This window comes from Polypterus senegalus, chromosome 17, assembly GCF_016835505.1.
Source record: "Polypterus senegalus isolate Bchr_013 chromosome 17, ASM1683550v1, whole genome shotgun sequence".
Lineage (NCBI taxonomy): Eukaryota > Metazoa > Chordata > Cladistia > Polypteriformes > Polypteridae > Polypterus > Polypterus senegalus.
The window spans coordinates 94034142-94060922 of record NC_053170.1 but is presented as its reverse complement, the minus strand read 5'-3'; the positions used below and the strand labels follow the sequence as shown (position 1 = coordinate 94060922).

At 43.4% G+C, this 26781-nt stretch overlaps 1 protein-coding gene across 15 annotated transcripts in view; it reads left to right on the top strand.

The window, feature by feature from the left end:
* rbfox3a (RNA binding fox-1 homolog 3a) overlaps positions 1-26781 on the top strand; it is a 976802-nt gene that overhangs the window by 833474 nt on the left and 116547 nt on the right. For all 15 annotated transcript variants that reach the window (XM_039740610.1, XM_039740613.1, XM_039740614.1 and 12 more), the window contains one exon: positions 2356-2607. In XM_039740610.1, coding sequence (XP_039596544.1) covers positions 2356-2607 — 252 coding nt within the window. The remainder of the gene's footprint in view (positions 1-2355; positions 2608-26781) is intronic.

Here is a 26781-nt window from a genome sequence, read left to right as displayed (position 1 = left end):
ACAGCCCACCACTAGGGACGATTTAGGATCGCCAGTGCACCTAACCTGCATGCATATCTACTTGTTATATAGTGCTTTTCATGTCTGTCAGTCTGTCTGTCTATCTATCGTAATAAAAGAAGAGGGAATCAGAAAGAAAAGTGGGGTCCAGATTTTTAAAGCCCCGTTCAATGAAAGGCAGTTGACTGCGTGATTAACAAACTCTCAAGACTGACGCCTCTGGCTGGAAAGAGCCATTACCGGCTTCAGGAACAACATCAACAACAACTTTTATTTCAATTGCACATTTTCATACAAGTGGTGTAGCTCAAAGTGCTTTACAAGATGAAAAAGGAAAAATATAAAAATAAGATTAGGCAATGCTAAGTAACAAAGAATAAAGTAAAGTCTGATGGCCAGGAGGACAGGGAAAAAAATCTCTAAAGGGCTGGAGAGGAAAAAAAAAACACAAAATCTGCAGGGGTTCCAAGGCCACAAGACCACCCAGCCCCCTCTGGGCTTCTTTCTATAGGACAGGAGGTCCATCCTTGTCCAGAGCTGAACACCAGCCTTCATCTTCATTTTATAGTGGAAGGACCATAAAGAGCTGGACATCCAGGAGTGGGTGGAAGTCAAGCCAGTGGTCCTTCAGGGCTTTATCCTCGATTCTAGAGGTAAAGGAGGTTAAAGACAGTGTTGGCCCCTCACACTTTCTGCCTGTTCGGGATCCATGAAGGGTGCGCAGGTCTGACATGATCTTTGGAAGCAGTCACAGTAGAGTGGATGCTGTGTCTGTTGACACTCTCATCTTCTGGTACGGTTTTCAGAGGGTGAAGCCTCTTTTTCTGGCAGTTTTTATCCTGATGTACTCGTCTGTTTTTGTCTTTTCGCCAATTCAGATTCACCCCTTTGTGGTGGCCCTCTCTATGAAACTTGTATCCGATGGCCATGTGACACCGAAGTAAGCTCTTTTCCCAAGCTTGCGCCATTTTGTGTATTGTTTTGCTTTGACGCTCTTATCTTTTCTCCTTTAATGTGGATTTGTTTCTAGTGGGGTGTATTCTCTCATTTTTTACTTTCAATTTCAAATGTATCTATCTATCTATCTATCTCACTGCAAATTAAAAGCTAGTTTTGTTGATTTGTCATTTTTTTCCGCATGTGTCTGAATCGCCTCAGTTTTCTTCATTTTCAAGGGTAACTTTCTGTAATTCATTTTTTAAGCAGACTCTGTTCCATAATGCAGAAAGCAGCCGTGGGTAATGAATTCAGTAATCAATTTTATTGCTGTATGCTTTTTTTATTTTATCAATGCAATATCACAGTTTTATTTTATGATAAGCTGTAAGAGTATTTATAGAAACATTACAATTCTCTCTGCCTCTTCAAAGCCCACAACTGCTTTTCTCTGCAGTAGCTGAAAATGATCATAAAATCATTCAGAAGCACAATGAGGTGCTCCTTAAAGAAAACAGGAAAAGCGCAGGTATTCGGAATCTGAACTGACGCTTATGGCAGCCTCAGCGGGTTGTTTGTTTAGGTGAACATAAGAAGACAACATTCACATATTCTGAATGCACAATGGAAGGTCTGAAGCTTGAAGAAGAACCTTGGAGTCGTCATGGACTCCTCATCATCATCACAGTCTATATCCAGACAGCGGACAGAAGCCATCAAGAAAGCCGGTACTGATGTTAGGCTGTATAGCGCCCTGCTGGGTGACGCTTGATTTATATAGCGCACTGGCGAGTCCTCACCTGGATTACTGTGTGGTCTTCAAGTAATTGCAAAGACACAGCAGCACAAGAGAAAGTCCAGAGAAGAGCAACTAGGCTGACGTCTGGGCTGTGAGCAGAGAGAGAATGAAATGAACCTTTAAACAGTTGGGGGCTAAGGGGTGTCATGATTGAAGTGTTTAAAATTATAAAAAGAGATTAGTGCAGTAGAGTCTGGATGTTCCTTTAAAATAAATTCTGCAACAAGAACACAGGGGGCATGGTTGAAAACTTGTTAAGGGAGGATTTCACACAAATGTTAGAAAGAACCAGAGACGCTTGGAATACGTGACCAAGTAGCAGGACGTCAGGGTCCGTCAGATGACAACTTGATGTTCTGTTGAACAGGATGGATGAGCGTGTTGGCCTGCATGGCCTGGTCTCGTCACCGGTTTTCTAATGTTCTAACATCAAGTCAAATTCAGGTACTGGTTTAAAAAATTTTCAAATGCAGAATCCATCGGGAAAACTTGCTTCCCAGAATCCTCCTCTGGTGCTGCAGTTCTTGGGTTTTCTTTGCTTTGGTCCATGGGGGGGAATATCTGTCCAAGGAGTGTTCCATGCACCTGTCTTGATTGTCCATTGTTTTCCTCTTTTCCAGGGTAATCAAGAAGCCACGGCCCCCCCAGAAGCAATGGCACAACCCTACCCTCCTGCCCAATACCCACCTCCTCCGCAGAACGGGATTCCAGCAGAATATGCAGCACCACACCCTCACCCGACACAGGACTACACAGGCCAGAGCACAGTACCCGAACACACCATGACTATCTACACGCCGACGCAGACGCACTCAGAGCAGCCTGGCAATGAGGCAAACACACCGTCTCTAACTGGCACGACGACAGTACCGGTGAGTACCTGCCGCCAACTCCAGGGCTTTATTTACCAAAATGACTGTCTGACATGCTGGCACTTCTCAGTGTTATACCTCTGTATCTCGATCAGTGAATGATGCATTGTGTGTGTGTGTGTGTAGCTGGCATAACACATTTCAGTGCCAGCAAAGGTTCCTGTCAAAGAAAGCTGGTGATCTACTAGTATGGGGGGTTTGGGGGTTCATGGTGGCCGCAGGTTGTCATCACGTATCCACTGAAGACAACGGGTCAAAGGAAGACTCTCTGTGGCTCATCTGTGAGGAATTCAGACTATAAGAACAGAGCAAAAGAGACAAGGGTACTGCACACCATTCAAGGTGCCACCCTGTGTTTGCCAGCACCAAGTAGCTTGTGATGGCACAGTGGCGCTCATCTGACAGAATTTTTATTCTTGTATCTCCCAGATGATCTGAGGCCGTACTCACGTTCTTCTGAGTGCCCTTTTCTCCTAACTGTCCTTAACGCCACTCCGGATTGCTTCTGTGGTGGTCTCTGTTTTAAAACACGTGTTTAGCCAAATAATCAGCGGGCACCTGCTCAGCATCAGGCTGCAGATAGGAAACGTCCTCAACTTGTGAAAAACACGGCGGTATGAAGACATTTAATGGATTTTGAACCAACTGACTGCATGTTTTGTTCATTTTCTTTCTGTTTTGAATTTAGGACTACTTTTTACTGTTACTTATGGTTGTGTTTTTGTTTTTCAATCACAAGGACTAAGATTTCCTTTTTTTTTTTTTGTTAAATGGCTGTGGCCATATTGTTTTTCGCACAGCATTCTTTTGCTACCACAGGGCTTCCAGAAGTCGTAACACGTGACTCCATCAAGCTGCCACTATTTTAGTAGTGTCATCTTTATTATAGTAATATGAGCCAAACTCTTAAGGCAGTTTGAATAATCTGATTGAAATAAATTTCCGCCTCCGTCGTAATTCTGTAATTCGATGGCACGCAGGATGCTTTTTGCTGACAACACGTATCTTGTTTTTAAAACTAGAAACAACGGCTAACGTAAAAACAAAAGACACCCACAAACTGGTGTTAAAAACAATAAAATGTCACGTCATGTTCTGACCTGCGTAATCCAGACGGGGGTTGTGCAGGGGGCTGGAGTCGTCTGTCCCAGCTAGCATAGGGTGCAAGGCAGGAACAAACCCAGTCCATCACGGGCAGCACTCACACAAAACACGCGCCAGGGCCAACTTAGCGGTGCCAATCCAGCTAACCACCTAGCAGACAAGGGAACTACATGCAGGCTCCACGTAGGAAGGACTCGGGACGTGAACCCTGTGTCTCTACTGCGAGGCAGCAGTGCAATAATAAGATGTGTGACGTAAAGCAAATCTCTGCTGTGCCGCTCCTCTTGCATGTTTCTCTGAACTCCTCAGCTGTCTCAGATGGTCCTAAAAGCACAAAGGATGTCTGCCCTTTTAACGAAATACACGGGGTGCAAACCTAAGAAACTTTAAGACACTCTGTGAGCGACACCTTAAACAGACTCCAGAAATGAACAAAAGAACATAATCAGTAAGTAGAGCATAACGTGATGTGCTTGGGCAGCGACCAGTCATACATATTATTATTAGTAGTATTATTGTTGTTATTTATTTCCTGTAAATGGCAGAAGAGATTAAACTCCGCTGGGCCCTTGAGTAAGTAAGGCCCTTAACCTGCAGTTGCCCCATCCTGGGTGTGACGTTAACCTCCCATCGACGCTGCAAGCAGCTCCTCCTTTGGGGTTGGTGGCAGGACTGGCACTCCAGCCACTGTAAGTAAACCTCATGCTGTTCCATTGCCACTAGTGTGGTGCCGAGGTGTCGCATCTGCACTTGGGTTCTTAATGGGGATCCTGAGGTGGTTTGTCGTCTGGGGGGAGCAGCAACGTGCTGTAACAGCGGACGCTCCCAACCTCTCTCGGCCTCTTCATCCAAGGTGACTTACAAAGCAAGTTGTAATACATACAAGAATGTTTAAAAGGAACAGAGAAGAAGGTCAAATAAAAAGTGACCAGTACTGGTATGTACTGTAATGATACCTGCAGCTCAACTAAGACTCACTTCACTATCCTACAGTCTTTGTACCGAAGCAGGGAGGAGGGAGCAAAATGTAGAAGTTATGGCAAAAATAATAATAAAATAACAAGAAGAACAATAGGAATACGAATAATACTACACAAACATTAAAGAACCGACACAGCAACAGAACTACAACAGTAGGCTTTGAATACACTGCTAAAGATTTGGCTCCAAGTGTAAGCATGTCTAAGAGGGGCTTACATTGAAACCCCTCAGATCTCATTGCCACTTGTTCATCATCATCATCATCATCAATGACTTCATGATTATACTCTTCACTTTGCGACTTTTCTCTAGCACCACTTCAGGGCACTGGATTTGTGTGCAGCTCTCAAATTTCACTTCACAGTTAAGTTTCATTATTTTGTAATGTTGAATAAAAAAGCCCCCCTTAATAAAGTACTGGCAACCAGTGCCAGTCAAGCCCAACAGTGTTCTAAGTCTGGCTGAATGCCCCCCTGGGTGCCAGGCCAGGATCCAAAGGAAACAGACACACATTCTGCAGCCAGACAGAATGGCAGCCCATCAATCACCCGACCAAAAGAAACCGAACTCTTCCACTGTGGCGTCCAAGTTTTACGTCTTCATGTATAATTTAGTGCCATCAATCTGGGAGTCGGGCCTTCTGCCTCTTGTGATTTGTTTGATTTTTGGTGTACATTTTGAACTTTTGGTTTTTGCTCCTGGCTTTTGAGGTTTTTCTGTTGCTGGTTATCGTTTTTCTCTTTCATCTCCTCATCCACCATCCTGGTGCCTTTTGGCCTGCCATTTCTTCCACTTTGTCAGAACACAAGGCAGCAACAAACAACAGAATAGAAAAAAAAAAATAAATGGAATTATTTTTTAAAGAAATGAAACATGGAAACAAATCCCCAAAAGAGCACCGAAGTACAAAGTAAACCTGCTAAAGAACCTGAAAGACTCCCTTCATGTTGGCGTCAGAGGTAAGAGAACTTTCAGCGATAAGGAGCATCACAGAGCTGAGTGTGGGGGGCACAGAGGGCTTCAGAAGCACAAATCACTCACTTTTGATGGCTGAAAGGCACTTAGTTGTAGGACAGTTGGGATCTCGTTTAATTTGGGTCAATTTGCGCAAGAAGCAGAATAGCTTTTTGCCACGCGGGGTGTATGTAGCAGGGTTCATCCATAAGGTGTGTTGACTTCACTGGCACACGTTGAGTGTTTCTCCTTCTGCTCTCAACAGTAATGGAAGCCTCTCACGTCTGAGGAATATTCTTTTAGTTTACAAGATTTATCATTCGGTTCGGGAAGAAACCTGTCCAGATGACTCCAGAACCTGACAGTCATGGCTACCCTCTGCTGTAAAGAGCCTTACTGGCCTCTAAGCTTTAATTCCTTTAGCTCAGATTTTATTTTGTGGCAGCATTGTAAGGTGGCACACATGCCCCAGCTCCCAGTAGACAGTCGAATTGGTGTGAGAGGTGGGATAAACCTTTACTGTGCCGTAGAGCGCACCATGCGTTGTGACAGGAGGGATGGCGATGCCTGCATTGTACGCCAAGGATGAGCCCTCAGCTCCGATATTTGATTGATCATTTTTGACTGTTAGCGAGTGTGTTGTCACGGATTCACCTCACTAGATGGATCAGCCCACGGCCCGCACAGACAGAAGCTCGTTGCTCTGCTTTCATCACGACCACAGATTTCGGCGAGCTATCACACTTGACTCTCTGGCTTGCATATCCAATTTCTATGAGCCCAGGGAATGGCTCGGGTGAACTTCAGACTCCATAGCTTCCCTGCCAGCATTTTGCCTGCTCAAATTTACCATCTGCATCGAGCCTCCTTGGCATCCGTAGTGAAACGAGTCGTCCTCTCATTCGAAAAGGCCAGGGTGTGAGTAGCGGGCTACTTCGAAGGAAGCTTGCTCTTTTTTTTTTGCTCTACTTGCTTTCCTTGTTTTGTAAGCATTTTGTCACGAGTATAAATTAATACTGCAGTCTATAAAGCAGCAAACTGTCCACGGCCAGCTTGCAATAAATCCCAAGCTCTCTACTGGTGACATTTCTAGAGGTGGGTACCAAACGGACCGTAATAATATAATTGCAGCTGCCTTTACTGGTCCTTAGAGATCTCTGCCACAGAGTGCTATATGTGTTTAGTGCTAATAGCAATGAAACAGCAGCACTAATGAAAGCGGCAGGTTCCACAACTTATTTAGGTTTTCTTGCCACAAAAAGAAACTCTAATTAAAATGACAACTGTTCGGCATTTTTTATCACCAGCCCGTCCATCTGTGCAAACAGAAGAGGAGCCTCCTCACTCGTTCCTTTAGTCTTGTTGCCCAATCAGTCATTTTTTTTTCCTCCTTTTCTTTTTAAGAAGTATCCCTGTCGTTACTCGTGCTGTGTCATGTCTGTGAACTGACTGAGCGGAGCGGAAAATAAAGCTGGCACTGCATTTGAAAAGGGAGAGCTTGTGTGGCTGGGAAAGAACAAGCGGGGAGCGCGTCCAGCAGAGCCTGGTAGCCCCACGAATGGAGCAGCGGAGGAATTAAAGCGTCATTCACCGTGTGTTCTGCATCGGGCTCCTCCATTGGCATCGTGTGGGATGAGTGGCGCTGCAGCAGTTACAACACCCGCTGTGTGTGAGCGGCAGAGCCGTCGCTCTTCTGGCTGTTGGCTTATCTCAGTGCCGTTGGAGTGTGCAGAAGGGTGCAGTGGGCCACAAAGTCCTAAAGCTGAGCAGTGCAGCAGTTATGGTGGCCCAGCATGCCTAGGGTTCATTCTGAGTGCCATGCTGTTAAACGTTTAAAAAAAGTTAATTATACTTAAGTATAGTAGACCAGTCGGTGTTGAAATAGAAACTCAACCCGGTTTTTGCTTGAAATTTCTGGAAACGAAGAACCTTCTCTGTGTTTCCAGTCATTTGTCAGAGGCCGATACAGAATTATAAAAGACAGATAGTCAGACATGAAAGGCACTATATAACAGATAGATGGTTAGGTAGATGTGAGAGGCACTATATAACAGATAGATGTGAGAGGCACTATATAACAGATAGATGGGGCTTTATTTGCCCCACAGCGGAAGTGTATTTCTCACAAGTGCTCACAAAATGCTGTAACTAACAACCAACCACCATCCTGCCTCAAAGACGCACACGAATTTCAAAAAGAAGGAAACGTCTGACTTGGCTAAAGCTAGAAGAGCAGGCCCAGTGAGGCGCTACCCGGGCGCACTGATGTTGGAGTGCCAGTCGCACTTCTTGACGGAGAGGATGTGCCGCCCCGCTCAGAATGGTCCCATAACTGCGCCCACCTTCTGTTATAACCTGCTGCTGTTGCCGTCCCTAAGAGTACACGTATGTGAAATTTGGAGTTTTTGGACCCCAAAGGTGATGATTTTTACATTCATTTTTCACAATATGCAATATTTACTGAGTTAAATTGTGATAACCTCTAATCCCAACACCATATTGTCTATAGTACAGCATCATCCGTTGCCACAGTGGTCTTTCCCAGAATTACCTGGGAGCGTGCAACACGGAGCGCCTGCATAAAGACCAGCACTTTCTACTCTGGAGTATTTGATCGATATTAGGATTCCTGTGTTGGTGTGCACTCCGGTATTTTTGTTTGAAATATTTTTCTGGGTGAAAGACTGACTTTTACTTAGCATTTTAAACTGTTGACCGGTGGGCCGTCTTTTCTAGCTTCGACTCTTGCCTGTTTTCTCCACCGGCGATGCTTTTTCCTTAAAATCTCTCGCTGTCAGTACGCCTCCTTAACACTAGAATTACCAGAGCCTACGAAAAAACTCGTAATTCCGTCCCACCTTAAACTGCTTCTTAAATCCCTTCACACCTCTCCTCCAGCGCCCTTTGTCTTCTAAATGTGCTGATAAAGAGAAGCCGGCTATTCCATCCCCCCACCAATTTAGAACGTGCACGAACTTCTCTCAGCTCATGCCTTGATTGAGTATCTGGGAGTGAAGTGGAGTTTTAGAGCGGAAATAATAGATCGTTGTTTGGAACACACGCATTTCATGTCTGTTCCGTTTCTACAGTAATCTGTGTCAACACATTGTTAAAACAGAAACTTTTTTTATATTCTAGTAGTAGATGACAAAATGTAGGCATAAACTATATAATGTATGAAGCCTGAAGTCCAAATAGCAAAGAAACATTTTCACAAGAATAACACAATTGCACTTTTATTCAAACATATAACTGCAGAAACAAAAGCCGCCTTAACATGCGACATTGACACCAGTTTACTGTAACTGACTCCGTGGCTCAATAGACTCAGCCCCCGCTTGGGAATCAAGGGGTCGCGGGTTCGATCCTGCCCCTCCGTTTTGAGAAGTAAACTCCGTTTTGAGAAGTAAACTGCTCTTGTCTTACTGTTTTACAATAAAAGCATACATTTGATTTCAGTCTGTAACAGCCAGTGCAGTTTATGATCCTTGTAAAGGTTAGCTTTTTTTTTATTCACTTTTCACTCTCTCAGTCGCGTTCAGAATCAATCCATACAACCCCATCTGACACGGCTGTTTTCACTAAACCCCGGTTCTGACACACAAACGCTGGCGAAGCTGCCTTCTTCGTATCTCACCGTCACTTGCTTTTCGTCTTATTGAGTGTTCCTGCCAGTCCCCGCATGTTGCTGTATGCTTTTTCTTTTGTACTACAGGACATGCAGAGGAAAGAATGGTAAAGACCAGTAACCGGCGCTATATGCAATCATCAGACACTCCCCATCTGCCCGTGTCGTTCAAGCACAGGAACATATATTAGTGTAAAAGTATAACAAAAGTGCACTTTTATTCAAGTGCACTTTTTCCATCGCCTTTTCCTGTAAGAAGCAATGTACACACTTCTCTCTATGCTGTGGTTTCTATTACACACCTGAAAGAAAGAGACAATATATGTGAAAATATAATCGCACTAATGCAATATTATTTGAAAACGAACAGCGTCAGATCGGGTGTGAATTTATGCAAGAACTGGAAATTCTCTGATGCGGGACCTTCCCCAGGGAAGAAAGTACAGTGTCAGGTGCTCATTCAGTGTAATAGAAACCATAAGCACAGAGAGGTGTGTACACGGCAAGTACACGTGTCGTAAATGTAGGAAGGACGGTCCTTGGGTGTGTGGGAACTGTTAATATTTGAATGTGATGATTTCATATAGCACGGAATGAAAATCTGCACTTCTTAGCATTGCACCATGCAAGGTGTCGTATCAATCGCCTACTGTAACTTGCTTTCTTTTTTCTTCGGTTATACAGGTAGTTTTGAATAAAAGTGCACTTGTTTTGTTTGAGAAATGAAGTGTCTGCGTGCACTTTTCGTGGCATTACACGTGTATTTTTGAGCATGCCAGTTTGAGCAGTATAAAAGTATTGAAAAGTATAACAAAACAACGGGCAGATGGGGAGTGTCTGATGATTGCATATAGCGCCGAACTTACTGCTCTTTACTATTCTCTCCTCTGCGTGCCCTCGAGTACAAAAGAAACAGAATACAGACGCGCTATAGCTCTGCGTTGTACCACGATGCATACTAACGCCCCCACCCAGTTCTGACACACAGGCGCTGGCGAAGCTGCCTTCTTCGTATCTCACCGTCACTTGATTTTCTTTTTATTCAGTTTTATTGAGTGTTCCTGCCAGTCCCCGCATGTTGCTGTATGCTGGATAGAGAGAAGTGTGTACCCTGCTTCTTACAGGAAAAGGCATGGAAAAAGTGCACTTGAATAAAAGTGCACTTTTGTTATACTTTTACACTAATATATGTTCCTGTGCTTGAACGACACGGGCAGATGGGGAGTGTCTGATGATTGCATATAGCGCCGAAGTTACTGGTCTTTACCATTCTTTCCTCTGCATGTCCTGTAGTACAAAAGAAAAAGCATACAGCAACATGCGGTACTGGCAGGAACACTCAATAAGACGAAAAGCAAGTGACGGTGAGATACGAAGAAGGCAGCTTCGCCAGCGTTTGTGTGTCAGAACCGGGGGGGGGTTAGTGAAAACAGCCGTGTCAGATGGGGTTGTATGGATTGATTCTGAACGCGACTGAGAGAGTGAAAAGTGAATAAAAAAAAAAAGCTAACCTTTACAAGGATCATAAACTGCACCGGCTGTTACAGACTGAAATCAAATGTATGCTTTTATTGTAAAACAGTAAGACAAGAGCAGTTTACTTCTCAAAACGGAGGGGCGCAGGATCGAACCCACGACCCCTTGATTCCCAAGCGGGGGCTGAGTCTATTGAGCCACGGAGTCAGTTACAGTAAACTGGTGTTAATGTCGCATGTTAAGGCGGCTTTTTGTTTCTGCAGTTATATGTTTGAATAAAAGTGCAATTGTGTTATTCTTGTGAAAATGTTTCTTTGCTATTTGGACTTCAGGCTTCATACATTATATAGTTTATGCCTACATTTTGTCATCTACTACTAGAATATAAAAAAGTTTCTGTTTTAACAATGTGTTGACACAGATTACTGTAGAAACAGAACAGACATGAAATGCGTGTGTTCCAAACAACGATCTATTATTTCCGCTCTAAAACTCCACTTCACTCCCAGATACTCAATCAAGGCATGAGCTGAGAGAAGTTTGTGCACGTTCTAAATTGGTGGGGGGATGGAATAGCCGGCTTCTCTTTATCAGCACATTTAGAAGACAAAGGGCGCTGGCGGAGAGGTGTGAAGGGATTTAAGAAGCAGTTTAAGGTGGGACGGAATTACGAGTTTTTTCGTAGGCTCTGGTAATTCTAGTGTTAATCAGCGGGGCCTCTCTTGAGGTGCACACCACAGCGTAGAAAATCACAGACTTATAGAATACATAACGGATGTCAGCGCCCTCATTAAAGGAACGTTAATAGTGAAAACAAAATGCAAGAAAGTGTAATAAAGAGGAAAAATAATGTAACGTAAAAATAATAAATAGAAATAAAATAATATTCAATATGCAGGCAATGTGCCCAAGTACAGCCTGTATATAAAATACGCTGAGCAGAGCTGTCGGACATACTGAACGTCGAGTAAACCTCATGGCTGTGTGCGCCGAGTGTGATTGTCTGCTTTGGCGACTCTCCTCAGCCCTTGCTTTTGCCGCTGGACGCCACGAGCCACTCTCACCTGGGCACACCAGGGCCGTTTTGCAGCTTTTCACAGCAGTCAGTATCTCCCCGGGCGTGTCGGCATCTCCATTCTGTTACTGCTTTGCTTCACATTGCGGCTGAAGTCTTACGGTCTTACACATACGTAACACATGCCTTATATTACATAATCCCAAAAAAGTGGCTGCTGGGGTACTGGGTGTTAAACCACCAGGCTTTGTGTTTGTTTTTGATTTACTCTGTGCCCCTGCAAGAAGTCACATGACCTGATTGTAAGTTACCTTCTGTCTTTGTGTCTGCCAAATAAGAATTCTTTTGACGTGGAAATCCTGCTGAGGGCCAGGACTAGAGGCAGTGTTACGTCCTAATAGACTACGTTCATAGTACCAGGCTAAATGACTCGGAGTAATTAATATGAGACACCAGTGTGATGTTTTCAGGGCTGTGCGGACACAGAAGTCCGATCTTTTCAAATCAGATTGGAGTCACTTTCGTATGATTTGTAGCCATGCGACTTGAATGAGAAGGGCCAGGTCAGACGTCGTCTGTGCCGTATCGTTATCAGCCAGCACCGAAGGAGAGCTTCATTACTGTGACCACAGGCCAGGCCTCACCACTGCTGGCTCCTTTCTCACACCCACATGTCTCTTGATGCAGCGGTGCTTCACTACTCCCGGAAAAAAACGGAACTGATTTTCACAACGTTTTGCGTGTGCTTTGTCGTTGGCACAACTTAAAATATCAGATACTTGACGTATCAGGAAAAGGGTTTATAATACGAGAGGGTTCCACTCAAAGAATCGCGCCGACGGGGGACTACAGTTCCCATCAGGCAGCACCAGTGAGCTGTCTGAGGATATCGTCGTTGACAAGCACAGCGCTTACTTAAGCAAAAGAAGATTAAGAGGTGACATGATTGAAGTGTTTAAAATTATGAAGGGAATTAGTCAAGTGGATCGAGACTGTGGACGGGGACACAGTTGAAAACTTGTGAAGGGTCAATTTCGCACAAACATTAGGAAGTTTTTCTTTACACAAAGAACGATAGACACTTGGAATAAACTACCAAGTAGTGGGGCAGACAGTAAGATGTTAGGGACTTCTAAAAGTCGACTTGATGTCTTCTTTGAAGAAATAAGTGGAGAGGATGGCGAGCTTTGTTGGGCTGAATGGCCTGTTCTCGTCTCGAGTGTTCCAATGTTCTCAGTTACTTTGCCATTGTCTTGCAGGATTACAGCTTTTTGTCTAAGAGCACATCTTTAGCCGTGTTCAATTTCCAAAAGACCATTTTTTCTGCCATGGCGGGTACTTTGGCTAGTTTGTAATAAGGATGTGGGTATCTGAATATTTCTGGTGTGTCAGATTAACTAATATGAATGTTGTAATGTGCACATATAGCTGGCTGATCGTGGAAAGCAGCACCCTGAACTGCCACATGCTGACATCTATTGATCATCTAGAATGAAGACGAGTGTTATGTGGGATGAGGAAGATTTTGAAACTTCTTAAATGAATGATGCTTTATGTTGCATGACATCAGGTTAAATTATACATTCTATTGGTGGCCCGGTGGCACAGTGCCTATCAGTTCTGCATACCTGGCCACTGTCTTCGTGAGGAGCGCCTGTTCTCTCTATTTGAGTGAGTTGGCCTCTTGGGACTCCGGATTTCTTCCTCCATTCCAAAAAAAGATATGCAGGTTCAGTTCTTTGAAAACTCGGGTTGGTGCCCATTGGCACTACAATGGGCTGGTGCCCTGTCCAGAAGTTATTACTGCCTAGTGTCCAGCCCCCCAACACCACCACTACCCTGACGTGGATTTAAGAATCTTGTGCACTATTAATACTTGATGTGCTGCCTGATCGATTCTGAGTGTTCTCTCTGTCCGATCAATCTTCAGCCTCAGAAGAGTTCTTGGACTCCCATTCAGCCTCTCATGACGCTCTTGCTTTTGATGTCTTCACCCTCTTTTTATTTTCTGACCTTCTGTACACAGCACAATGCTTTGTTCACATGCCATGGAACAAATGGGAAACACGGAAATTGATGTGAGCGCCCTGTGAAGTAGGAGCTGCGAGAGCGGCAACTCGGCCTCAACCAATTTAGTCGAGCTGTGATGTAACGTTGACCTCTCACCTCATCCGATAATATAAAATGAAAAGAGTTATAACTGGGTCCGGCAGAAGTGCAGTTCCAGTGGACGTGTTGTATGTGAAACGATATGATACACACTTTACATTGACTTATTTGGTTGACGTCTGAGGCAGCTTACAACATTTATGATACAACTGGTGACATTTCGTTTGGTTCTCCAGTTGGGGTGCAGGCAGGTGAGGTGACTTGCTCAGGGTCACAAGGGCAGGATTTGAACCCACAACCTCAGGGTTTGAAGTCCAAAGCCTTAACCATTACACCACACACTTGACAGAGTTCACTTGCTTTTTATTTTGGTAAAATCCATTAGCGCCAAACCTTACTGAGCTGATATTTCTTTAAAAAACTGGCATGAGCAGAACATCGCAGGTCATGTCTCCCTAGCATGGGAACATGCAAATAAAATGAATGAAACCAGAGCTTTGGATTAAAGACAGGGACACACCTTAGACTGCTTCATGGTGTCATGGTTACACTAGCATCCCAACTGGGATGGACTGTATACCCTAACCCACAGGTGTCGAACTCCAGGCCTGGAGGGCCGCAGCGGCTACAAGTTTTCATTCTAACCCTTTTCCTAATCAGTGACCTGTTTTCACTGCTAATTCACATTTTAATAGCCCTGTTTGAAGGATTCAGTCTTCTGAATTGATTCGTTTCCTCATTAAAATGGCAGCCAAATAGAAATGAGACGTGAAACGAGCCGACAGATGACCAGCTAAACTGGGGCTTCAAACTCCAACCAGTTTCTTAATGAGAAGGCGATTCTTGCTGTTAATTAAACTCGTTATTTAATTCCACGGCTTGTTGTTGCTCTCGTTCTGCCACAACTGACATTTCCAAAACTCTTGATTTTCTGTTTTTCATAAGAACATCGTCAAAGTGTTTTGGTGAGTTGAGAGATCGACCTTACTGAGACCTTCACCTTTCTTTATTTTCAGATATTGTCCGATGTGGTGGCTTGTTTTGTGTCTCATTATTGTTTGGCTGCTAATTAAGGAAAAAGAAACAACTAAAGGGCCCTGAGTCAAGTAATTAAAAGAAGTAATTAGCTTCAAAAACTGGTCACTAATTAAGAAGATGGTAAGAATGAAAACCTGCAGCCACTGCGGCCCTTCAGGACTGGAGTTTGACACCCCTGCCCTAACCCATCCAGGACGTCACCATAATGGAAAATCCAAGGATGGAGGAGCTTTCTGGCCAGGACAGGTGGTGTTGCCTGCCTTAGTTTGGAAGCAGGGATAATGGGTGGCTGGAGGGAGACTGCCTTCCATGAGCAAAGGTTCTACCAGTGTACCACATGACAGTGCTGCGCTGATATGGCTTCTGTTCGGACACCTGCAGGGCTGCTTGGGAATCTGCTGCCAAGAGAGGACTCCCCCTCTATTATGGCAGTCCAGCCTGATCCAGAAGTGCTTCCTGGGTGCCACGTTGTGTCACCAGCAGTACTCTTGGGTTTGGGTTAAAAGGAAGCCTCCACCGCATCCAGGGGAGTTGGACTTGGGAGTGGAGGAGGACGACAATGCCTGCCTGGGGTGGAGTAGAGGAGGAGGAGGAGACTTGTTTAATGAAAAGAAGGCTTTGTTAAGGAATTTTCTTAAAACAAACTTTTTTTTGAACCTGGGACTGTGTCTGCATACAGTAGTGGTTTCTGAGAATGGGAGTCTGTAGCGCTCCCTACTGGTCCCAAAAGTGATACAGATTTTCATTTTTCACTCTTTGGCATCCAGTCATTGCCCAATGCTATATAACGTAACACTCTCACGGCCGCTTAATCCAATCCAGGATTGTGGAGACCGGAGCCTATCCTGGCAGCAACGCGATACTGCCACACTAATTTATAAAAGGCCAATTTAGATTTGCCAGTCTGCAAATATGTGCAAAACACCTGGAGGGACTGAACAGTTTGCACAGCAATTAAAAGTTTTATTCATTATAATGAACAGCTGGAGCTCCATCTCCATAATAAAAGCTGATTTAGCAGCAGTAAAAAAAGAAAAGTGTCCATCTTTTCATTCACTTCCTGAAACTGCAGCAGAATTGGGCATGAACCAGTCCTGGACAGAATGTCGACCTGTCCGTGTACCACCCTATCTCTACACCATGGCAGGAGATGAGAAGAGCGCCACGTGCCTGTTTTTGGAGCTTATGTCCTTCTGGACTGTTTGGAGGATGAGGAAGCCTGATTCAATGGCCCCCGGGTTTCACCCAGCGCTGCCACATGGTCATGATTTTCAATGACTCTTTTCAGCGAATCATGTGAGTCATTTTATTGGAGATCAGCAGGAGAGCTAAAGCGCATGCGTGTCCCGTGCGAAGTCATCAGCATCTATCGTTACGTTGATGCTTCACTTCACTGTCAGTATTGATGAGCGAAAAACTGTCTCTGGTTATTCATCACACAATATGGCCACGACACGTCCAGTATGTGTCAGTACATAGTACTGAGTATTGTTTTGTTTTATACAATTCAATATTGGAGTTGTTTTAAACTGAATATTTAAACAAACGTATTTATGTCCCTTTATACATTCAACAACTTAGTCACATAAAATTGAACCTTATAAAACTATTATTCTGATCTGTAATTATTTGCTTTGAACTTTACCTTGGCACACACTTTTTTACAGTTCATTGACTCCACTGGGCAAGTGTCATTTACTGATTCTTTTCAGTTCAAGATAAATCATTACCTGAGAATGAGTCCCACCATTCTCATTCATTTGATTTAGGAACAAATGATTACCCGAGAATTAGTCTCATGATTCTCGTTCATTTGTTTTGTGAATGAATCGTTACCTGAGAACGAGTCACATAATTCGTGTTATTTGATTTGTGCACAAATTGTACCTGCGAGCGAGTTGCACGATTCTTGTTCATTCGTTTTGTGATTGAATTGTTACCTAAGAACGAGTCGCTCAATTTTTGTTCACTTTTTGTACTGTAATGTCTTATTTTAATTATGCATCGTAAATGTGTTGTCATGCAGTGTCATATGACTTATCATCATGTTAAATATATAATTAATTATATACACACACACACACGCACGTCTATACAAAATAATGTATGGATTATTAAATTATATAATTGTAATGTGCTCAGAGGGTGACCTGTCCTCCCAGCCTTTACGTGTGCCGCAGTGTCTAGTCCTAAAAATAAATCAAACTAATCAGAAAGATCCATTCACTTGAACGAGTAGTTTGAAAGAATCGATTCAGTAAAGTGAATGGAAATGCCCGTTGCTAATGTCACAGAGGCCTACAATTTTATGAACCTCATTAAAATGATTTTTTTTCCTGTCCCTATTCAGGCCATGAGGCTAAGGATGCGATTAACTGGAAATTCTGATCTTTTCTTAAGTCTTTCATTGTAAAATTCCTGTCACCCAGCCAGTCTTGTGTATATTTTCTGGAATGACATTTTGATTTAATCTGAGGTCTAGATGACTTAATAGTATCTCCACTGGCAGCGGATCCGTTATTAATGTTCAAATCGCTTTATCCTGTAACAGTTTGTGATTTGCCTTCTCTGTTTTTCTTTCTTTTTTTTTTTTAGCCATGTGGGTCCCACTTCCATGTTTTCTTGAGCCGTTTGGTTTTATGATTTAAAGAAATCCACAGCAGCCTAGCTGGTGCGCCGCCTTGAGCTGAGATCCCGTGTGGACCACAGTGAGGTCTCTTGTCCTCACCTGTAAATGCCGGCTCCATATTTCCCCTTATCAAAGCCCGAGGCCGCGCTTGCAGTAAACCTGATAGGTAAACTTGAAAGAAGCACTTCTGCAGCACATTTTAAAATATTCCTGACGGCTGCAGTCTTTGAAACCCGCATATTGATATTGGGTTCCTACGGCTTAACCAGCTCATCATGATGCATTCTGTTCAGCTTGAATAAACACTTATTTGGACGGTAATCAATATCGTCTATATAATGGGAAGAGGGCAGAGCATCATTTTTACAAGAAACGCTGGATCTACTTAAGGATGTTGCCGGCGCGAGGGAACAATTCTTCTCTTTCACTTTCTCGATGCGCTTCCATCACCTCATCATGCGTCTTCCAATTTCAGGTCAGCAAGTCGTAAAATAGTCTGAGCCTTCTCATCACTACCATTATAAAGACCCCTCCTATCCTGGGGGGGCTGTACGTGACAAGCTGTAAGAAGAAAAGCTGCTGCGGAAAATGCACAAATAATTATTTTTTGTTTTATTTTATTATTTTTGCACCAGGCAATTTCAGCAGCCAATGCTGGGCTCTCTTGTAGTCAAATGTTTCACTTTAGGTTCTCCAAAGTAAAGGAGTCTTTCCTCTCATTCATTTCTTGAACCTCCTCAAGTCTCAAGGGGACAAAGCCTACCCTGATGTCACGGGGACAGGGTACCGGAACTCAAACAGAACAGATACCAACCTTTGAGGCCTCAAAGCAATTCCTGCAGTTTTCACATAAGTAGTTGGCATGGCAGCCTCAGAGACTGGGTTCAAATCCTGACCTGGTGGAGTTTTCACTTTCTCCCATTGACCACATGAGTTTTCCTCACCCACCGGAGACATTGCAGGTTAGTTTGATTGTCCTGTTTTGTGTGGGTATGCGACAATCCAGCCTTCAGCAGACTTCAGTTGCGGTCCCTTCTATCATGCAAATGGAGGAGGCTTTGGCATTGATTGGAATCAAGTGAAACAAAGACTGGTTGATCATTTAGCCCATCACTGCCCTGGAAAGGCCTCCTTTATATGGGAATATAAATAATAATAAATGAATAAATAATAATATATTTGAAGTCAAAGTGTTCCTCATAATGCTGTAGTGGTGTTACTATGGAGGGTTATACCTCACAGGCAGACTAGTCTGTATTGACACTCCAAACAGTTAAGGGCTGACCACTTCACTTCAGTGGTGGTTCTGCGTCCGTGTGATGGTTTGTCACAGAAGCTGTCCTTTCATTTGTACAGTAGTTGACATCATGCATCAATGCCCCTGGAGACTCCCATTCAGTAAATCCTACTCACTATTTGCTACACTTTTCAAAACTGTATTCATGGTGCCGAGGTTCTTCAAATTCATTCACTTTACATCTTCTATCTTATCTATCATCTCTTCTATCTTATCTTTTACATCTTCTATCTTTACATCTTCTCTTTCCCATCGTTAGGCTGTTTTTCCTCCAGACTGCAAGTTTGACTGGGCCTCGCAGAGAGTAGCCATGTATCCATCTGCCAACCTCATGTTTAGATTATACGCAACATGTACTTGTGTGCCACATTAAAATCAACAGATGTTGCCTACAAACCAAGACCTAGTACAGGAAGCCCAGGTCAGGAGTTGTTTGGCTAATCAAGTCTCAGAGCCATTCATTAGTCTTTATTTACCTCCAGAAGCAATAGTCCAAATGTACTTGCAGGTCAACTTGGATGCAGAATTCGTCAGCTTAGTCGTGAATCACACCAGTGGAAATGAAGGGCTAGTGCATTTAGGACTGAAGCCAGGAAGGACGTCATTCTTCAAAGAGTTGTGAGAATCTGGAACAACCTACTGAGACATGGAGCTGAAGCAGAAACCTTGACAACCTCTAAGAAGGATCTGGGTGAGATATGGGGACAGCTGAGTGCTTAGCTAAACAAACCCACTGCGTCTTCTGAATGGTCTCCTACAGGCTTCAGTGAGTTTGATTTGAACCAGCAGTATAAAGCCACGTGGGCCCAGGGTTACAACGTCTTAAATGTGGACTTGTTTTCTGGTTGGGCATCATGTCTCATCTCTCCATAGAGTGAGTACACTGGGCCTCTGTTCTTCTTCAGTTTCTTTCAGCTCCTAGTGATGATGAGTTCGATTAAGTGCTTTATTTGCTTGTGCCGATTACACTGGACAACAACTTTTTATAGGGGTTTTGCTTCCTAAAATGTTTTGGGAGTTGTAGTAGACACCTTCAAGTTAAACCCAAATGTAATTTTAGATCGACTGTATCACTTAGGAACTTGGAGAAACACAATGGTAATTTTTAATTGAACTTAGGGTGTTTACCCACTTAATGATGCTGGCACATTGCAGTTGAGTTAAAAATGTTTTGTTGCCAATTTTCAGACAACTAAGCATCTGGTGCTTCTCATTTCAGTGACCAGCACTGATGGGTTAAACTTGCCCTGATATCACTTTTCCATTGTTGCAGTGCCTGATGAAACCTTTGACCGTGTTCCTTACTGAACCAAGATTAGCAGGGAAGAAGCTGAAGTGTGCGTGAAGAAAATGAACCTTTAGGGTAACGCTGCACTTCATTATTCTGAGAGCTTGAAGCACGTTGTCAACCCACTGCATGATGTTTGGTGCTCTGTAGGTGCCAAAAAATTCCTAACAGCATTTCTGAATGTCTTCCATGTGCTGTTCTCCAGCTCCACTAGTGGACAAGTCTGATTTGTGGACCAACAGAAATGCCTAACCTTAATCTTGAGATCAGTTATTCATGGAAACATCTGTCTCAAATACTGAAACCCTTCACCTTCCTTGTCCGTTGCTTTCATGAGATTTTTCATCAGTCTAAGGTTTACACACAGGGCTGGGGAGTTGAATCTCCTTGTTGGGTTAACAAGTGGTTTGTGTGCCACACTACTCTGCTCTCAAGGTGCGGCTGTGCCACTACTTCTAGATGTAGAAAGATGTTTCTGTTGCAGCTGTTGTTCTGTATATGTGTACTCCTAATCTGAAAGGACATCACAATAATATGCAATTGTAGTAAAACGGTACATCACAGGAAAATTGAAAAGTGATTTTTGTGATCAGCAGGCTAAAGTCTGTAAGATACACCCAAAAGAGTTCAGGTAGCAAAATCTTCATTGTCCAGTAGTATGGAGGTGTGAGTTAAGCCGATGGCACATTAACCGACTTCTAGTCATGGGGTATGTCGTATTCTCTGACTTCAATTGATCTCATCACTGGACCATGTCAACTGAAATGACTAAAAATCGCTGGCCAGGTCACATTTAGCGATCACATGCCAACCTTCCAGCACAGTTGTGCTCCCCCTTTTTCTGAAAGCCAATAGCGTGCTGCCTGACAGAGCCTATGCTCAAAAATATGGTGAGTTCAGCCGTAATCTCGGCCCACCTTTTTTACATTCTGTCGTAGTACATAAAACATGAGACATCAGACAGACGAGCCCCCGTGTTCCTTCCTCGTCGTTGCTGCATTGTACGGATTGTACTTCTGGATGCACATTCATTGGCTGTCAGCTCTCATGCACACACACAGCACGTCCCTGCGACTAAAGGCAAAATCAGACAGGTTTGATTTTTGTCAGAGCGAGTCGTGGACTACTTTGGCTGGGCCGGTCGTGTTGTGCCATTTGATTCATAGGAGGCGCCACCAACTGCCTAACTGACAGTCAGTTAAAAGTCATGTAATGTCACATGCCCTACATAATACAGAAAGACACGTCAAACGCAGGAAGAAGTAATCAGGGTTGGGAGGTCCAGCAGAATGTTTACTCAACAAGTGAGCATTCCAGCACATTTACAGTTTGCTGGGATTAATGTGTGAAAACTGATCAGTGCACATGAAACACAAAAGAACGGAGATTTCTGTATTTTGAGATGAACTGTGACTGTCGGGACCAAAGTATACAACGTGAGACATCAGCGATAACGTCTGTCCGAGTGAACCATGCTGTGACGGACAACAACATCACAGTCTCCATTTCCTCTAAGCACATGCATGTTTGCCAGTGTTCTTGGCACACTCTGAAATGCAAAACCCAGTTGTGCCCTTGTCGCAGTATGAAAAGGTATTGTTTTTGATTTACTTTGTCCAAGTCCTCCTTCATTGAAAGGTAACATCTGTTTGTTTGTATTTAGCCATCACAGTAGTTGAAAAGGAAAGGTGCCATACAGAGCTGTACCAGCACAAACGCGATCCTGCACAGAACGGCTGAGAATGAGGATCAAGCAGCCTGGAGGCCGCCACCAGCACTGAATGCCTAAGTGGGCCTTCAATTAACCAACCTGATGCTCAGCTGCAGCCTGCCGTCCCCCCAGTGTGCCCTGCCGAGCTCCATGTCATTCCAGCAGCCACTGCTGACCAGCTGTAATCCCACTGGGATTCTGAGAGTGCCACCTGTGCTCATCAGCCACCAGTCCATTCAGCCCATTGCAAAGCCTTCAGGCACACTCCCGGGTAGGTCAAAGGTCACCCCCCCACCATGCACAAATGAAATTCCCAGCGGTGACAGGAGATCCTTTCAATTTTCCAGACAATATGTCAAGTGGAGTTTCTCAGTGCAGCGTGTACAGAGAAAGTGAAAGAGAGGAATGTGATACGAGCTTCCCACTGCGCATAATGGAGGCACAGCCTGGCATCTGAGCTGCTGGGGATGAAGTGTGCTTCTGTTTTCACTCTGTGCCCACCAAACTTTCTGTTAGTTGTGATTTTGTTCAACTGTAAAAAGAACAAGAACTAAATTAAATAAAAATTCAAAAATCACATAACATAATATTTTGAAAGTTTTTTTTAATCAGATTCAGGGTCACACTACCCTACCCCAGTAGCCCCAGACACAGCGCCAGTGTGTCAGTTTGGAAAGGCCGGTCAACCTAAACAGCCCACACAGGGAGAACATGCAGACGGCAAACCGCCAGCAACCAGGCACTAGAGTTGAACCCAGGATGCATCATAAGAAGTAAAAATAAATGATAATAGTGCATGTAGTCGTAATAAGTGAAGCAAATACAGTCATCATTCTTTGTCTCACTTTATGCGATTTTTCTTTTTTTCATAACGCATATTTAGTATCTTAAATGTTCACTAGAGGCGCATTTCATCTGATTTAAATCTGAATAAAATGTTAAAAATCATGGCTGGGGAGTGTGCTTGTGTGAACAGGTGTACCGTATAACCAGCGAGACAACTGATAATATGTGTAACGTGGAAAAATGGCCCCTGAAATGGTGGGAAAAACTGTTAAGGTGATTGAAAAGGTTGGGCAGTTTCTTTACAATGTCATTAAGTACGCTGTGTCGTGAGACGAATTCCACCATTGTGGTCGACCTGGGAGGCGAGTGCCCTCTCCACACAAGTGGTGAATGAAGACCCAGTGAGCCAAACACAGAAGCATTGCCATTAGTGACGTCCTTTACAGTTCTCTGATTGGGTCATTAATGAACCAACTGTTTTACACCACGGAAAAATCAGCAGGCGATGGTTATGCAGGTGTTTAAAAACGTTTCAGTGATGTTTGAAGAAATTACATAAGGGGGATCTGATTGGCTGGAACACATTTTTATTTTTCCCCATTTAAAAGTATTTTTTATATACTGTATAACTAGCTGATTAACTGTACAACTAGCTGATTACCCAGTGGCTTCGCTCACTGAGTACAAGGGAAAAAAATAAAATGTAGTATATAAATTATTAAACAGTAAAACATTAACATGTTAGAAGTAAAGATACATTGAGCAGTACTGGAGTGCTTTCGGGTAAAGTACATTTTAAAGGCACAACAGGTAAGTAGCACTAATAGCTTGTATTTGGATCATCTCTTGGTAGCACTTGTGAAAGGCGCTACACGACCGCTGTGGTATAGAATTTACATTTTTTATGCGATCCTGCAAATTTCTTCCTGACAACCTTGCACTACGTGCCTGTGATTTAAGAGAAAAATTATTCTGAGAAATGTGGACGCTGCCCTTCCATGCTTTACGGGCAGAAGGTCCAAACAATTCCCAAGTCCAGAACTTAACATGAAGAGATCGGTACAGCTTCTTGGATGTAAACCTTCCATCTTCTTAAAAGAATTCATCACGAAAGCAACCTTGAATGTTGTGGCTTTTAGTGACCTGAACTCATCTTAAGGGACAGTAAGTAGTCGTGAAGCGCAATTTAAAAAGAGAGTTTTGCTTCGATGGCGCCGATCACACTCATTCGCAAAGATTTCCACTCTCCCAGAAGCCAAGAGGGACTCAAAGTGTTCCAAACAGTGCGAGAAGTGAGGACGCCACCCGAAACTGAGAAGCTCTCAGCCCGGCGGAGCAGCCAAACATTCCACGCCTTCGAGCGTCCACTTTGTTCTCACGACCCCACGCCGCTGAAGGCGGTGTCGTCTTCACATTGTTTACAGCTCGGCGCGGTTAAAAAGTAGAAAGACACAAAGCTGTTTAACCTCATCTCTTCTACTATCAAGTACTGCCAATTAAAAAAAAGTTATAATGTGGCAGTTTCTGCGACAGTCACATGGACAAATAAATAAAACCTCTCTGTCAGAACATGCCTGGTGGCGGACGGCTGAGCGCTGGAGTCCAGAGAGGAGGGCTGGGAGAGGGCGACGCGGGGCGCACTTCTATGGGATAGATCGGTGTGTTTGAGTTAACGTCTTCTCAATATCAGTAAAATAACTTTCACACAAATAATAACAATTCGTAAAGACGACATAAAAATGGCGTCCACAAACGAAGTGATTAGTTCCTGTATTATAATATGTTCTGTTGTAATACGGAATTTCCGTGTCATGTGGTCATACGTCATTTCCGTTTCAAACATGAAAAGAATTTTATATATATAGATTTATTGTCTTGAACCAGTTCTCAGGAACAGATAAGAATCGTAAAAGGATGAAGGATGACTGCATATCTAATGGAATAATAATAATATTAGTAATAATATGGGTGCCAGTTTCTCAAGTTATAATAGCAATGGTAGTATTGTGAAATTGTGTTGTATAATTAAATTCAGCTTCGGTCTATTGTTCCAGCACACACCTAGTATACAGACGTCTGCAGCGAGGTGCCTTTCTGTAGTGCTGCACAGCTGTTTTCATATTTTTACAGTGCTGTTTAATCAGTAATTCAGTGTTAGAAGGGAGTCGGCCCTGGTGACTGAACTTGTGCTCTTCTGATTTTGTTAGCACATTTTCACGCTGAATATCTGCTTTGCAGGTGCGACACAATTGTTTCCACTTTTCTCTCCTCGACGGCCCCCTTCCTTCGTCACTACAAAAGAAGCCTGCAGTTTATTCAAGAAGCAAAATATTTAAAAGGCTGCAGGCCCGGACCTCCTCTCGTCGTCCGTACTCGGTCACCGCGCAGTCCAGTTGTCTGCAGTATTCTCAGACATTTGTAACCCATCTGTGCACTGAGTGTTGCCTGTGCTGGAAAGTCTTGAAGTTGAATTACTTACTTGCTGTATTTAAGTGCTCTGTCAATGTGTCTGTACTTTACTTACTGTAAGTATGTTTAGCTGTGGATACTTTTACTGTACTACTGTACATTTTACAGCAAATATCCGGACTCTCTGCTCCACTACATTATTACATGACATGGCGCAGCGTTGCATTGCCGCTTACTGTTTTTTTTTTTCCTTAGTTGCTTGATGACAGAGATAGTGACGGGCGATTTGTGAATGACTTATTCTCTTTTTTTTAAAAAAAAAAACTCCTTTTAGTGAATCATGGGAATCGTGTCACAAGCATGAATGAATCGATTCACTTGTGCTCAACAGGAGTGCTAAAGTGCCCTGTGATGCTGTCAGCCTCTTTTGTTTAGCTGTTTAAAACGCATGTGCAAGTGGGACGGATTATCTGATTCACGAGTCTTTCTTATTAGAGCTAAATCGGCGAATGAGATCTCGGTCATTGACCATTTCCTCGTTTGTCATACAAGTACAATACTTTAGCAACACATTTCTGTTAGAATGCGTTAATCGTTTGATTTGTACAATTCATTATTGGAATTGTTTTAAACACAATACAGGGTGAGTCAAAGTTACGTCAACATTTGAATGGCAGAAACAGTTTATTCACAAAACACACTTCATATGTGCAAGATGATTTACAGGAATGTCTCAGCCTGTTCGCCATCATGTTCAACACATGGACCGTATGTGGCCCATAAATTGTCTACAAGTACATACATAGCAGTACCATTAGTGTGAACATCATGTTGACTCCCCCTGTATATAAACAGCTTAATCTGCATCGATCGTAATTGAAATGGCACAACCTCTACCAGTTTCGTATAGAGCACGACATACCGTACACTCGAGAGGCACACCTCGTGCCATATTACTCTGTTGCATCAGGCATTCAATGGGCAGCAGCCCTGGCACCAGAAGTACTCCCAGGTTCTCGAGACAAGAACTTTGGCTTTCATACTTTAAGTATATTTACAAGCTTGTACTGTACTTACTTACGTACCTTTAATTAAGTGGAGCGGTCAATGGTGTTCATCAGCTTTTACTAAACCACATTGTTGCTTGTGTATTTGTGCTTTGACTTAAATAAATTGAGTACGTCCTCCAATACTAACTGTTCCTGTCAGCATCAAGACCTCCACAATCATTCCAGTACTGAAAAATACCTGAACGACTACAGATCAGTAGCTTTAACCTCTGTAGTAATGAAGACCTTTCAGCACATTATTTTAACTTGCCTCAAGAATGCAACCAAAGTCTTCCTGGATCTTCTTCAGTTTGCTTTTAGAGCCGACTGTTCTGTGGATGATGCAGCAGATTTTGGTTTAAGCTTTCTATACCAACACCTCAATACACCAGGGCCATATGTGAGGATCTTGGACTGTCACGTTCAATGCTATCACCTCAGAGCTCCTAGATATGAAACTCGCTCAGTCCAATCTGCCATTGGATTACAGACTTTCTTACCAATAGGAAGCAGTTTGTGAGATTGGCTAAACAGAAGTCTGACCGCTTAACCCCTAGTACTGGTGTGCCGTGGGGATGTGTCCTCCTTTCACTTCATTAAATTGCAAGTGTACCTCTTGCAGTTTATCTGTCAAACTTCTTAAATCTGTGGGTGACATCTCACTAATAGGCCTCAGTTCCAACAGAGTTGAAGAGGCAGA